This window comes from Leuciscus leuciscus (assembly GCF_965113295.1).
Source record: "Leuciscus leuciscus genome assembly, chromosome: 2".
Taxonomy (NCBI): Eukaryota; Metazoa; Chordata; class Actinopteri; order Cypriniformes; family Leuciscidae; genus Leuciscus; species Leuciscus leuciscus.
In genome coordinates this window covers 50,425,513-50,441,428 of record NC_138726.1, presented here as the reverse complement: position 1 = coordinate 50,441,428, position 15,916 = coordinate 50,425,513, and the positions used below count along the sequence as shown (strand labels likewise).

The 15,916-nt window shown below is 38.6% G+C and overlaps 1 protein-coding gene across 1 annotated transcript in view; it reads right to left on the bottom strand.

Annotated features, from left to right (window-relative positions):
- Positions 1 to 6,398: 6,398 nt before the first annotated feature.
- The window catches only part of LOC309488272 (uncharacterized protein), a 99,585-nt gene continuing 90,067 nt past the window's right edge, over positions 6,399 to 15,916 (bottom strand). The window contains exons 2-5 of the mRNA XM_082156430.1: positions 7,657 to 7,738; positions 7,206 to 7,547; positions 6,766 to 7,104; positions 6,399 to 6,657 (exon numbers count right to left, since the gene is read on the bottom strand). Coding sequence (XP_082012556.1) covers positions 6,434 to 6,657; positions 6,766 to 7,104; positions 7,206 to 7,547; positions 7,657 to 7,738 — 987 coding nt within the window. The 3' untranslated portion in view covers positions 6,399 to 6,433. The remainder of the gene's footprint in view (positions 6,658 to 6,765; positions 7,105 to 7,205; positions 7,548 to 7,656; positions 7,739 to 15,916) is intronic.

Sequence of the window (15,916 nt, the reverse complement as noted above, 5' to 3'; positions counted from 1 at the left end):
CTCTCTGAAAACTCTGGTTAATGTTTTTTATTGCTAAAAATGCATTTTGTGGTTTGACACAGAACAAAAGCAGGAAATAAGATGTTTCAAATAAGCATGTAACCAGAAAACAATCCTTTTAAGGGCCTTTATATAAAAGTCAATGGTGAGCGTCCAATTAATTTAATTTAATTTAAAAATAATAATAATTTAATTAAATTTATGTTTTGAATCAAGGGTTTGGCAGATGGCAGGGCATGATCAAGTTTAAAGGGGTCCTATTATGCCCTTTTACGAAGTCTTGATTTTGTTTTGGAGGTGTACTAGAATATGCTTTCATGCTGGATTGTTCAAAAAACATAAATTTTTTTTTTTTTTTTACTTATTTAACATTATTACAGCACTTCCCTCCCCAGTCTTTAGTTCCTGTTTCGATGAAGCTCCTCTTTCCAAATAACAAAATGTGCTGTGAATGTGATTGGTTAGCTGGCCCAGTGTGTTGTGATTGGCACCGCTTAGCGCGTGTTCTGGAAAGTCACGCCCCTTACCATAACAGCGAGTGCTACTCGGATGTAAATATTAAAGGGGTCATCGGATGCCCATTTTCCACAAGTTGGTATGATTCTTTAGGGTCTTTGTGTAAAGTTTGTAACATACTTTGGTTAAAATTACTCAATGGTTGTGTAAAACAACACCCTTTTTACCTCCTCAAAAACAGCTCTGTTCACACTGACCCATTTCGGTGCATGTCTCTTTAAATGACAATGAGCAACTGCTCACCCCACCCCTCTCTTCCATGGGGGGTGTCGACACAAGACACGTAAAGTGCTGCCTTGGCAACCTGTCTTGGCGGACAGTATAAAAATGGCTGAGGGCGGAAATATGTTAATACGGGACAGTCCATCAGTGGTCGTGGGCGGAGCATGAGCAATATGACATCATATTGCTCAGAAAATCCAAACGGTTTGATTACTGAGACTGTTTAGGCTTTTTGAGTTTAAAAAAAAAAAGGGAGTGAATGGATTTGTTTTTTTTATTGTATGGTGGCACACATTTATATTCAAGCCTGATTCAAACTTAAGAATGTTAACAAACAAGAGGATCGACCATATACCTGCTGCAAAGATGTCACTTAGAGGGACACCTTTTAGTGCAGCCCAAGACGTAGAGATGCTTCTTGTCGAATGGCATCTTACCCCCAATGACAATGGATATTTATTAGATTTGAAAGCATGGGTGATAACCTCAACTACCCAGTGCGACAATCTCTGCTTTGAGAGGGGCTTTTTTTGCCCCCCATAACAGAGAAAAAGTTGATCTGATAGCTGTAAAACTTCTGTGGCCCTCAGATAGCCATGGATAGCTCTCACTGGGCACAAAATTAAATGTATGTCATTGCATTCCACCACTGGTTATTTGGAAAATGAAACTTACAAACTGTATTGTCACGTTAATATTTTTTTTGCAAGCTGTGTCCCTGGAGTTGTTCAATTTGTCTGGTTTTGTCGCCTAGCAACTGTGACAGCCGTTGTGACGAGCAGCAGTACCATGTGTACTGGACTTTTATACAGTATATAGTAGTTTCTAAAAACAATAGGCAGTTATAATAAAAATAAATAATACAAACAAATAAACTGTAACGGCCACCAGCTGCAGTGCCCTTGAGAGCCACCAGAGGGCACTCCACACCAGACTATTATCACTCCCTCACAAACTACATTTCCCATAACTCACTGCCCGGACTTATCTTCACTGATTGCATTCACCTGTGTCTCATTACCCTGTTAATCTCAGCCTATTTATACCATGTACACTCTAGGGATGGGGAAATGAAGCCTCATGAATCACTGAGGCTTTCCCCTGACTGTTCCGGGAAAAGATTCAAAGCTTCGAGAGTGTCGAGAACTGGTCGAGAACAGCACCATCTGGTGGTTATTTAAAATAAAGCAGCCAGAAGCCTGTTTTAGAAGCTCTGGCAGATGAAGCAACCACAACACACTCCATAGTTTCAATGTTATGTGTACAAATAAAAGCCTTACATGTTTGTATTTGATTTGTTCATTAAATAAATTCATTTTCCCATTAAAGTGTGACAATAAAATATAATATAAGCTTATATGATTCAACAAGATTTAATGTAGGCCTACTCTCTCTCTCTCTCTCTCTCTCTCTCTCTCTCGTTCTCTCTCTCTCTCTCTCTCTCTCTCCACACACACACACACAAAATGAATAAGGACATTGTCTGATAGGATCATCTGTTATTAAATGCGCTTATGACACTTGTTACTGATAGTGCTTAACTGTAGGAATGACAAAAAGGTGATAAAGTTTTTAATTATATTTATTATTTTTGGCTGTTGCTATTGCTCTAAATACAAACCCTTCACCAAACACCAACACCCTATCCCTTCCCCCCTAATCCCACCTTAAACCCAAATACCAACACCAAATGACCTAAAATCACCAAAAAATGCAAAGATTTTATAAAAACAAAAACAACAAAAAATAATAGCCTAAGTAGTGAAAAATAAATGTTGGTTATTTAAATGTAATATATTGATTAACTTTCAAAGTACAACACTCTCCTCACAAACACATCAACCAGACTGAGGCAACAATGACTCGTTAAATAAGATCTGGAGTTCGAGCCTTCTGACACCCAAAGCGAAATGCGCACGTGATTTGACAGAAAGTGAGGCTTCGTTTGTCATCGATCACGTGACTGTAGTAAACCGATACACGCCCCGATACGGGGCTTCACTAGAAATTGTGTCGCTTGTGTGATATGCGCATCGAAGCTTCAGTGTCATACGTAACATCACTAGTACACTCATTCACTCACTGCAAAGTCTTGTTTTAGTGTCACACTGCAATTCTGAGCATTCTCCTGGTTTTCATGTCTCTTGGTTTTGGATTTCTTGCCCTGTTCCCTGGATTACTCTTTTGTCTCTGACCCCTGCCTGTTTTGTGTGTTTGTTTGTACGGACTGCCTGCCTGTGTTTGACCTTGCCTGTTCTTTGGATTACCCCTTAATTAAAAGCTGCATTTGGATTCTCCACCTTTGTGTCTTGGAGCAGTTCGTGACACAAACAGACAATCTAAAAATGCTCACCATTGTCAATTTATGTACATAATAAAGTCTAAAGTGTATAAACAAGCCAATGTAAAATCACATACTGGTAACATATAAGTTAATTTTTGAACCTTTATTGTGTTTATTATTATTTTTATTTTTAATTTTATTCATTAGATACGTTAGATTATTCGATTAAATTGAAACTCAATACTTACATTTAAAAGTGTAATCTAGCAATTTGTCTCCAGCACGCAATGAATTCTGGGGTAGGCTGCGAAGGATCCTTCTGATGTGTCCCGCATTCAAAGGATGCATTTGGAGGCCGCGTATTGAAGGAGCCTTTGAAGGACCTATGAATTGGAACAGCCTTCGTTACGCCGTGATGATGCAATCGGCTATACTTTCCCCTTTAAATGAGTCTCGGTGCGTCCTCCAAAGGCCACGTCGGCCACGCACTTCGAAGGACGTGGCCTTCAAAGGATGCAGCCCCTGAATTGGGACGCAGCTACTGTATAGTGTTGAGCACCTCTTGATCACAGACACTCAAATGTGTTTCCAGCCCTTCAGAAGCCAAACACAGAGATGGTCTCTATGGTCTCCCCGCCCAGTTTGGCGCTACTAGCAGCAGCCTGTGGTGTCTCTGAAGGATCCTGAGAACAGTTGTCAAGATCAACAGTATCGGGGGAAGGGCACAGACTAACTGATCTGGCCAGGCATGGGCTAGAGCATCCTGCCCCAGCAGGGTGGATTCCTCTGCTAGTAAGAACCAGAAAGGACAGTGTGTCGATACCACTGAGGTGAAGCGAAGATGTCCATATCCACCATGCCAAACCGCTGCCATATTATCTCTACCACCTCTGGGTTGACCCTCCACTCCCCCAATGGAGGTCTGTGGCATGACAAGAAAGCTGCCACCATGTTTGACACCCTTGGGATGTGCATTGTTCTGACACTTGCAAACCGAGGGAAGACCCAATGGTATGACAGTAGTTGCTGCCACCAAAATACCCATGAGCCTGAGGACGCACCTGAACGAACGCCTGACCTGCCTTCGAAATCGTTGAAGGAGGAGCCAAGTCATCTTCAGTAATATATCGCTTTTAACAATATAGATTGTTTCAAAGCAGCTTTACAGTGATAATAGGAGATTTAAGTAACAGATATTGTTTTGGCTTTACTGTACAGTAGCTCTAGAATAAAGTTATTGTCCAGCTAAAGTTAGTTTTGATTGATTCACTTCCGTTGCAAAGATCATTAGTTATTAACCCTCTGGTGTCGTTTTTCTTATTAGTGCAAAAGAGATTCCAAATACTCTGCTCATTTTGATCATAAATATAAGTATTATAGATCATTCGCTTGTGTTAAGTGTCTACTTTTTTTTTTTTTTGTGTATGCTCACAGTAAAAACAAAGTGTTGTGCTTTTCGTTAAATAAAGAAAAGAAAAACATGATGCGAGTTCTGCCGTCTCTCTATCAGTGAAGTCCATTCTGAAACTCGTCCAAAAATGAACTGTAACTCAGTGAATACTTGCCACACTTTCATTAGAGATATGTCTTTATAAAGCTTGAAGTATCTTCTTTTAACTTAGGGGCCGCTTACACGACACCGTTCTAACAGAAAACCCTTAATGTGCTCTGGCCTGCTCATTTGCACAACAACAGTGTTTGGTGGCTAGAGAACGCAAATCTTGAAATAGGTTCCAAGGTGCAAGCGCCAAAAAAAAAAAAAAAAAACGTTATCCCGTGTAAGCTTTAAAAAAAAGGGGATGACCCAGAGTCATCATGGGCTCGAGGGACTTTGTGACCTGTGCATTTGCAACGAGAGATAAGATCCAGGGTGAAAAGATCTGTTGTGTTTTCATGTTTAATGAGGTCATTCCATAGACATAATCATTTTTATACTGTACAAACTGTATATTCTATATACCCTCACATTAACCCTACCCGCTAATCCTACCCATCACACTTTCATAATTTTTACATTTTCAAAAAACATCACTTAGTATGATTTATAAGCTGTTTTCCTCATGGGGACCAAAAAATGTCCCCACAAGGACAAGAAGTTTGGATATTGCCTTCTTTATGATGACATTCAATAAGCGTATTGGTTTTTATACTGATCTAATGACATTTTCTTGCCCCTAACCGTAAACCTACCCATCACCGAAAACTTTCAGCATTTTTACATTTTCAAGACATAATTTAGACATAAATCATGATTTATATCAGAGTTTTCTACAGTAATGTTTTGGAAAAAAAGAAAATGGACTGGCTATTTTTTCATATTTCAAAAAACATGCAAGTACCTTAAAGTCAATAAAAATGTACCAAAATGTTATGCAATCAATACAGAACACATAAGCAGTTTTAATGTCAGTTTGTGTTTTATTTTTATGTTTTAGTGGAATGGTTAAATTAAATTGTATTTTTGCTAAAGTATAAAAAGAGACATACAGCAAGATACAAAAACAATAATGGATAAATCTTTTTTTTTTGTTATTTACTTGCACAACAGAAATGTGAAGCCACACATTTATATTACATTGTTACATTTTGTGGGGGGACATTATAGGCATGTAGATATCACAGAACATGCATCTTACACATAACACCATTTATGAAAAATTACTTTGTAAGCTAAAAATCATGTCTTACATACTACAAACAAGGAATTTGTGGCATGTGCTTTGAGAAATTATCATCTTATTTGAGATACTTTCAAGTATCAAAAACACAATATTATTTAAGTACAGTTTAAGTTAAGTACATATACTGACAAAAATATGTGGTCTGGTTTCTGTTCTATATAAATGGACATATGTACATGCAACCAACTATATGTAAATCTCAAATAACGTGATAAAAAGGTAAGGAAATTACAGAATAATATGAAAAAGACTTGCGATGTGACATTAACTGTTGCAAATCTGGTATGTATACACACTGTTACAAAGCAGTACTGAAAATATACAGCAAAACATGTTGTACCTCATAAACTGGGCTTGAATGGGAAACTGTTACTTCTGTTTTGCGATGATAGGCATTCTTTCACTATACATGCTGTATGTCACTAGAGAGTGTTCTTGAGTAATCTTTACTTTGAGTCCATTTGCAATGAAAGAATTGTGAGCTGCATAACTCAGAATGTCTTTACCCTACAATAATGCGGAAAAAGAAACATCAAAGACATTGTCACATAAAATGAGAAAAAAAAGTAAAGTCTTTTAAGGAGACCCACTTGCATAATAATTTGCATGTGATAAGACTTACTTTATGATTCTAATGAATAAATATATGATTTGAATCTCAAACATAAAACCAGAAACTTACTTGACTCTCTTGAGGTTTGTGGATTGTGGGAGAAAGAAAATTGTTTTATTAAAAAGGTAATAAAATAGAATATTTCTGTAGTGGCAATTGTTGTATTTTCATAAATATTGTTAAAATAAATAATGTACATGTCTTATCAATGTGTGGTAAAAAAGAACCTTTATTACCTTTATTCGGATTCTGACATAGTTTTATGGCCAGAAAAACAGTTAAAGTAAAAAATATGATGTTTGAAATCCCAAGAACAAGCAGGGTTGTAATCACACCACTCTCTGAAAAGACATAATTCATATGAACAGATCAGTCCATTGGTATTATTTCCCCCATAATATGATTTAAATCCTGAGTAGCAAAATTTAATATTTCTCCAAAAACCTTACCTCTAAAATTGAGTTGAGTTCCTTTTCCAAACAGTATCTCTCCACATGCGGCCACAGCGCAGTAGTAAATCCCAGCATCAGAGTCACTGATGTTGCTCTTGAGGAGATTGTAGACACAGCTCTGCGTTTGTGACTCACTGCTGTTCTTACACTGACCATTTCTCTCTCCTTTGGTGTAAAGGACTCCTTGAGAGTCTCCCAAGCTTTGTCTGAACCAGTAGACGCTGTGTTCTCCAGCACAACTCTCACTGAAGATGCTGCACTGCAAATTCACTGAATCCCCTGGATGAAGCGTGTCTATCAAAGACTGCTGAAGAGTTGTGTGTGCTACGGCTGCATCTTGACAAAGGGACATATAAGGGACACTTGATAGAAAAACATGGCCAATAGTCATCCAACACAATCCCCACAAAGTATGAATAACAAGCAAGAAAATATACCTCTGACAACTAATGTAGTGCCTGCACCCATTCCAATCTTCCAGTTTGATGCGGCAACACAGTAATATGTGGCTGAGTCTGAAGGCTTTGTCTTTAAAATGATCAGAGTAAAATGTTTATCTCCTTTGGTAACATTAAAACGATTCATTTTCTCAAAGTCCTTATTCCAAGTAGGTTGTTTAAAGTGTAAAGACACAATTTGTAAAGATTTTCCTTCAGCCGTCTGTTTAAACCATGCTGTTGATTCCAGAAACTCTGAAAAGTTGCAGGGTAAGTTCACATCCTCTCCAGACTGAACTATTTTTAAATCTTGCTGAACAACATTCACTTCAGAAGCGCAGACTGCAAAAGGAAGCACACATTAGATACTTTAGAGTTAAATGTGTTATAAAGTGTTAAATGTGTGAGTTGTTTATATGTTTACAAAGCATAAGCATTTAGTTATATTTACATATTGTTGAGGAAAGCAAAAGAATGAAGTAATATCTCATGATCAGTCGTCTTCCAAAATTATCCTCAGGCTTTGAATTCCCCTGGAAAAGCAAACGAATGAGCCACACCATCACACACGCTAAAGAATAAGGGTAGATCACTAGACAGTGTATTTACCATGTGTCCATCTGTCTCTGCTTCAGTCAACTGAGGCACATGTGCACATTCACCTTAACTTTTCTGCCTTCACACACTGTCGCCACATCAAAATGGCAAAAAAAAATCTAACCCAACCATCTTTCCATTGCTTCAAAAAAACGTCTTTCATTTATTAGGAAATGTAATAGAAATACTTAGCTACCCAGTTTTTAGCAACTAAAGTTGGCCTCTCTGAAAACTCTGATTAATATGTTTTTTATTGCTATTAGAAATGCATCTTGTGGTTTGACACAGAACAAAAGCAGGAAATAAGATGTTTCAAAGAAGCATGCAACCAGAATACAATCCTTTTAAGGGCCTCATATAAAAGTCAGTGTTTTAGTAGGCCTACCAATGATAAGTGTCCAATATATATTAAATTAAATTATTTTATTTATTTATTTTTAAATTTAATTGATTTAATTTATGTTTTGAATCAAGGGGTTGGCAGATGGCAGGGCATGATCAAGTTTAAAGGTGTCCTATTATGCCCTTTTACGAAGTCTTGATTTTGTTTTGGAGGTGTACTAGAATATGCTTTCATGCTTGACTGTTCAAAAAACACATTTTTTTAACTTATTTAACATCATTACAGCACTTCCCTCCCAGTCTTTAGTTCCTGTTTCGATGAAGCCCCTCCTTCCAAATTACAAAATGTGCTGTGATTGGTTAGCTGGCCCGGTGTGTCTGATTGGCGCCGCTTAGCGCGTGTTCTGGAAAGTCACGCCCCTTACCATAACAGCGAGTGCTACTCAGATGTAAATATTAAGGATGGCGTCAATTTCAAACCAATTCAAGCCTGATTCAGACTTAAGAATGTTAACAAGCAAGACGTTCGTCCAGAACGGATTTCATGCACGGACTTTGCAAGCACAGATTTCACAGGACGTTTCAGCGTGGCATTATTTTTTTTTAATTTTCTTATACATTTTAGATACGATGTTATACACCATTTAATCATGATATTTGTTGGAAAATTATGTTAATACAAACAGTAATCAATCACAAAGCCATGGTTAATTTTCCTAAGGGAAAATTCCTTACAAAAGCTTCATTAACAGTAACACTATGGGCCCTATTTTAACGATCTGAAACGCAAGTATCAAGCGCGACACGCAAGTAACTTTGTGGGCGGGTCTTGGGCGCTGTTGCTATTATACCGGCGGGATAAATGACTCTTGCGCCCGACGCAAATCTAAAATGGGTTGGTCTGAAGTAGCTTCATTATTCATAGGTGTGGTTTGGGCATAACGTGAAATAAACCAATCAGAGCGTCATCTCACATTCCCTTTAAGAGCAGGCGCGCTTGTTCTAAAGCGGATTCCTATTATAACGGCGGATTTGCCAGGCGCACTCCAGGAGCGGTTCACAGCCGAGGAGACCGACGTTCTCGTCAGGGCCGTAAAACACAGAAGTGACATTGGGGATGGGAGAAACCCACCCAAATTAGCTTCGGTTAAACAGGCGTATACAAATTTGGGTAAATGAAATGTGTAAGCTAGATTTATGCCTATTTTTTCACATCTTCATGGACGCAACAATGATTTCCCTCGTGTGTTAATATTTTTCCTTGTAAAAATGTATGCTTTTCTAAAAATGAGAACTCCTGCGTCTGTGTGTAGATGAGATAAGCAAAGTGCATGCGCGTTGTGCACACGCTACATTGGTTATGGCCAAGCATGCGCCCTTAAAATAGCATATGAATAACATGCGCAACACGCCACTGACTTTAGACTAGGTTTTTCCTGGTCAGTGGCGGAATTGTTTTCTAAACCTGCAAAATAGCACTAGGGAACAGCCTTATTAATAGATATAGGGCCCTATCTTGCACCCAGCGCAATTGACTTTTTACACCAACGCATGTATCATTCCTATTTTGCACCCGTGCACAGCGGACTTTTCCCTCCACAGACGCACGTCGGTAAACTAGGAAATGCATTTGCACTCCCGGGGGTGGTTCAGCGCAAACATTCCCTAGTGCTATTTTGCAGGTTTAGAAAACAATTCCGCCACTGACCAGGAAAAACCTAGTCTAAAGTCAGTGGCGGAATTGTTTTCTAAACCTGCAAAATAGCACTAGGGAATGTTTGCGCTGAACCGCCCCCGGGAGTGCAAATGCATTTCCTAGTTTACCGACGTGCGTCTGTGGAGGGAAAAGTCCGCTGTGCACGGGTGCAAAATAGGAATGATACATGCGTTGGTGTAAAAAGTCAATTGCGCTGGGTGCAAGATAGGGCCCTATATCTATTAATAAGGCTGTTTATTTTACAGAGGAAAGAATCATTAAGGATAAAGATGGCAGATATTTCATGGTTGTGGGAACAATTGGGGGTATTCAAATAACTTTTTTGAATCTATATGCTCCAAACGAAGAGTCCATATTTTTTTTTAGGAAAATTTCCTCACTTGTGGCCGATGAAGCGGAGGGTATTGTAGTAATAGGTGGAGATTTCAATTGTGTCTTGAACCCATATATGGACAGGTTGCCAGCAGAAAAGAGACGTCAATCACGCAAAACAAATACAGCACTGGGGATGATGACACTTGGAGATATCTCCACCCAAAAGAAAAAGACTTTACATTTATGTCACAAATATACGGGAGCTATTCTAGACTAGATTTTTTCTGCATTTCAAAAACTGAGCTGCATAGAATAGTGGAGTGCAGTATAGAGCCCAATACTATTTCAGATCATGGCCCTGTTGTTTTAAAACTAAATTTGGGGCAACATAAACAGTTTAAATATTGGAGACTAAATATCTCAATACTGAATGATGCAGCAAATAAAAAGGAAATACAGAGGCAATGGGCTGATTACATTAAAATAAACAATAATGGATCTGTATCACCCTCTGTGCTATGGGATTCAGCCAAAGCAGTAATAAGGGGAAAGATTATTGCACTTACATCCAAAATAAAAAAGTAAAAGGAACTTAAACGATTGGAATTGGAGAAAGAAATAAGAAGGTTGGAATGTGAACATAAAACCTTTGTAAATAAAAAATCCCTAGAGCTATTGAAGCAAAATAGACATTAGATGACCTGTTAACTTACAAGGGAGAGGGTGCTCTCAGGTATACAAGCAGAAAATATTATGAATTTGGTAATAGAGCAAGTCGGCTGCTTGCTTTCCAACTACGCAAAGCCCAATCTAGTAGAGTTGTCCCTAAAATTAGACATCCAAATACGGGTATTATAACATCACAACCTAAAGGAATTGCAGATGCATTTAAAGACTACTATAAAAAACTATACGAAGGGGATAAACAGCCAAACAAGGAAAGAAAAATTAAAACCTTTTTGGATTCTGTTAAATTAAATATATTGACGAAAGAGGAGTCTGAAGCAATGGTTAATCCCATTACAGAGGAAGAAATTCAGAAAAGTATTGGCAAACTTAAAAATAACAAATCGCCAGGAGTAGATGGCTTCCCGGGATAATTTTATAAAGCTTTCATAAATGAATTAACCCCAATTCTGTGTCGAATGTATAATTATGCATTAGAGAAGGGAGATCCTCCAAAGTCATGGGCTGAGGCAGTAATTACAGTTATCCATAAAGCCGGGAAAGATCCCACTCAGTGTTCAGCCTATAGGCCCATAAGCCTCCTTTGCCAGGATTTAAAAATTTTAACCTCAATTTTAGCAGAGAGGATTCAAAAACATATCAGAAAATTAGTGAAACCAGACCAAGTTTCTGACCACAATCAGATTTGTTAGTGGACGTCATGGTGCCGACAATGTTAGGAGAGCTCTGAACATACAGATGATTGCAGGAAAGAGACAGGTCCCTTCCATGTTACTTAGTTTAGACGCGGAGAAGGCATTCGATAGACTGGATTGGACATAGTTAAAACAAACATTGACACATATGGGCTTTCATGACACATTTGATGCATGGATACAAACATTTTACCATAATCCTAAATCAAGAGTTAGGGTGAACGCCCACTGTTCAGAGTTTTTTTGATCTTGGGAGGGGAACAAGACAGGGAGATGCTATGTCCCCCGTTTTGTTTGCACTTAGTATCGAACCCTTGGCCGAGAGCATAAGATGTAATCAGTATATACAAGGAATAACTGATTATGGGGGAAACAGTCACAAGATTGCATGCAGATGACATTCTATTATTTATTGAAAATCCAATTGCATCAATACCAGCTCTCCTTGATTGCCTTGAAGTATATGAATCCATTTCTGGATACAAAATCAATTCAACCAAATCAGAAGCACTTATGATCACTGGAGTCTGGCCCGTAAAACTAAACGATAGAACATATTTTAGATGGTCTAAACAGGGATTCAAATAGGAGTTACCATTACACCTAGACTTTCACAGTTGTATCAGGCAAATTATAATTAACTAATTAATACCATTAAAAAGGATCTATTAAAGTGGGAAGTGCCACTTTCGCTGTTTGGTAGGATTGAGACAATAAGAATGAATATTTTGCCTAGATTGCTCTTTTTATTCCAATCCCTCCCAGTATGGATTCCTGCAACTACATTTAATATGCTAGAAAAACTCTCATCAAAGTTCATATGGCAGAATAAACGACCCAGAATAAAATTAAAAACATTGACTTTAGGAAAAGACAGAGGAGGGCTGCGTCTCCCTAATTTAAGATATTATTATTGGGCTGCCCAGCTAGCATCGACAGTGGCATGGATTAACAACGATGTTGAAACAGGATGGGTTAGCATAGAACAGAGCTCTGTACCAAATTCCCCTTTGTCAATACTAGCCTTTATGACACCTCAATCTCAGAAAAAGATGAAAATAACAAAAATATGGGTTAAGCAAACTCTGAGAGTGTGGACAACAGTTCAACAGTTCAGAAAATAGCAGATAACCCTGAGTTATCTGGGTCTTACCATGATTGATCAGCTTTTTGACGGAAGTACATTGCACTCTTTCTCTGATCTTAAAGAAAAGTTTGTTATCATCAAATGATTTTTTTCAGATACCTACAAATAAGAAACTATATTACAAATCATAAGGAAAGGGAAATAATTAAGAAAGCCCTGACTAATGTGGAACAGTATTTCATTGCAATAACCAAACAACACCAATTACATAAAAAGCACATGTCGCACATATATATAGCAGACTACTGCTTGATTCAACAGCTAATACGTTCCATATAAAGACAAAGTGGGAGTTTGAAATGAATGATCATAGAGGATGAGACTTGGTTAAACATATGCACAGGATGTCATAAGGGCATAAACAGTCATAACTGGAAAGAGTTTGAATGGAAAACAAAAATCAGGTTTTTTAGAACACCACAGGTGATATCAAAATTTGTGGATAATCCAGAAGCAGATAAATGTTGGAGGGAGTGTGGGAAGGTAGGAGACCACACACACATATTTTTGTAATGTCCAAAATGATTTACATTTTGGCAAGGGGTTAAGGATGAGATTATGCAAATTATGCATGTAGATCTGCCTTTTACTCCCTTGTATTTTTTGCTTGAAGGAATACCCTAAGATTTTTGTAGTCAAGACCAGAGATATATTCTGCATGTCCTCCTATTATGTGCACGAAAAACCATTACAATTAATTGGATGAAACCACACCCACCAAAAATGAGTCAATGGAGAGAAAAACTTTCTATTTATAGAATGCATATGACTGCCCAACTCCAAATGAAAATGGACACTTTCATACAAAGGTGGACACCTATTAGTATATATATTGAGGCATTGAGGGTGAACGGAACCAGAGACAATTTATATAAGAGACATGCCACTTCCTCAATCCTCAATACAACTATATAAGGAAAACCCGTAACGGCAAAGATGGCGGTTGTATGCACATGTCCCGCCCCTCCCGCTGGAAAGCCAATCATCTGCTTTTAAAAGTCAAGCCGGGAAACATTTAAGCCTATCGTCTGGTTCCACTGACGCATGCGCACAGTTGAGGTTTTGCGACAGCGGAGAGAGAGAGAGAGCCCCGGTCGCGCGCGCGCACTCTCTCTCTCTCTTCGGAGCCAGACGAAAGTGTAAATAAGACTTCACCGTCTCCAAATTAAGCGCTGTCTTGCTCTCTCTCCCGCACGCAAAAACGACATTATGGTAAAAGGTCGGAAGACCAAAGTTTCATGTGGAGCATTCAGAGATTTTTTTTTCCTGAATTACCGCTGGGTGTGAATTGTGCTAAAATACGTTGCCTTATTTTCTCTGAAATGCGTTCCGCACATTCAGCTGACATAAAATTACTCTCTAAATAAACGAAAAAACCTATCCAGTGATGTAATGTTTTCTGTGTTGACACTAACCTTGTGGGATGTCCATGTCCTAACTGCTGGGATAATCACACAACCGTATGACACGTCCAATTCGCAAACTAATGACTCCTTTGAACCGATTCATGTTAATGAATAGTTAAAACAACTGATCTATACAATACATTGTTATTACTGATAAAGTGCAAACCTGCTTATATTTAAATAATGGAGAACAATATTGACATTGATTATTGCACAACACCGGCATTCTGGATAGAGACGTAAATTAAGTTGGTGTCGTGAACCCTTGCGCATGCGTAGTAAAGTATAACCTGTGGGGGAAAAGGCGTTTTAAACCTTATTTTGGGGCAAAGTCATCAAACTTTTTCAGCGATTTTTATCATATTTTACTGCTGTTTCTAACATGCAGTTTTTATGTCCCGGTGACCAGTGAAAGTGCAGTTCTGACTCTCTGCCCATTCATTTAGATAGGAGCCTGGTCTTGTTAGTCCGAAATAGCTGCCCGGAGGGCGATATTTTTTTTCACAGGATGGTAGGGGAAGACTCATGAATAATCATTAGGGAAGTCATCCCTGATTGGTCTTAACCCCAGTGACGGGTAGGTTTAGGGCGGGGTTAGGGGTAGGTCATCAGACCCCCAGTGGCGGGTAGGTTTAGGGGTGGGGTTAGGGGTAGGTCATCAGACCAATCAGGGATGACTTCCCTATTGAATATTCATGAGTCTTCCCCTACCATCCTGTGAAAAACAATATCGCGCCCGGAGGCGTTGCCAAGATAGCGGCCGAGTGGCACGACTTGCCTAAAAGGACTTTGACGGAACTGATTGGTGTGAAACTTTTAATTATTCCGTTGTGTATATATATGTAGCACTCTATAGGTTATGTTCCAATAGCTAGAGTGCTCTGGGTTCATTACTGAAGTATTTGTAGTATATTGTAGGGAAAGTGAATAAAAGCTTTCAAAATCACAGAACGTAAATGTAATAAGAAAACATGAATAAATACCAAATTTGAAATACTAAATTGTTTCCCTTTTTACTGGAAGATTAGTGAAATTAACCTCCAAAACCAGTTATCAAACACAGTAAATAACTTTGCATTACTCAAAATTAAATGGATGGAGCAGGCTATATTCAACACTTTCACATCACTTTACATTTCTTTTCAGACAGTTATTAATTTTCACTGGGACCAGACTTTTGAAAAAAATAATAATAATAAAACTGACAAAAATAGTCCCAATAAAGTAAACAAATAAGATGAGTTGCAGGCCTGAACGACGCTCGTGTGCGGTGGGGCGGAAAAAATAAAAAATCGCCGCTTCACTCTTACTAGAGCCAACAATAATGTAAAGTAATGTCACGATCGTCATGCTCACATCATCATAGTCCCACGACAAATGGAGCAACAAAGAGAGCGCCAGGAAGGAGAAAGACTGCTGCACCGAGCAAAACGTTCAACACTCGCCGTGCGGTCCCGATCAGGGAATCCAACGAGGCCAGGGGAACTGACAGGCAATCCCGGGTACCTGAAGCGCTACCTGGTGATGAAATCCAACGTAGCCGGAGGAGCTCAGTCTCCGGTCATCCAAATCACTCGTGATTCGTGAATAACAAGTGCGTCACATTCGCGAGTGTGTACTACATGCACTCATGATGAACTAAAGTAGGAGATCAACACTTTAACTTCTGTACGAAATTATATAGACTCACTACTATTAATAGAACAAAAGAATACTCAAATTGTAACTGCGTCACACTCTGCGTCACACTTTTTCCTTCTATCTCCTCTTCTTCGTCCCCTCTCTTCTCACTCTCTCCTCCCGCC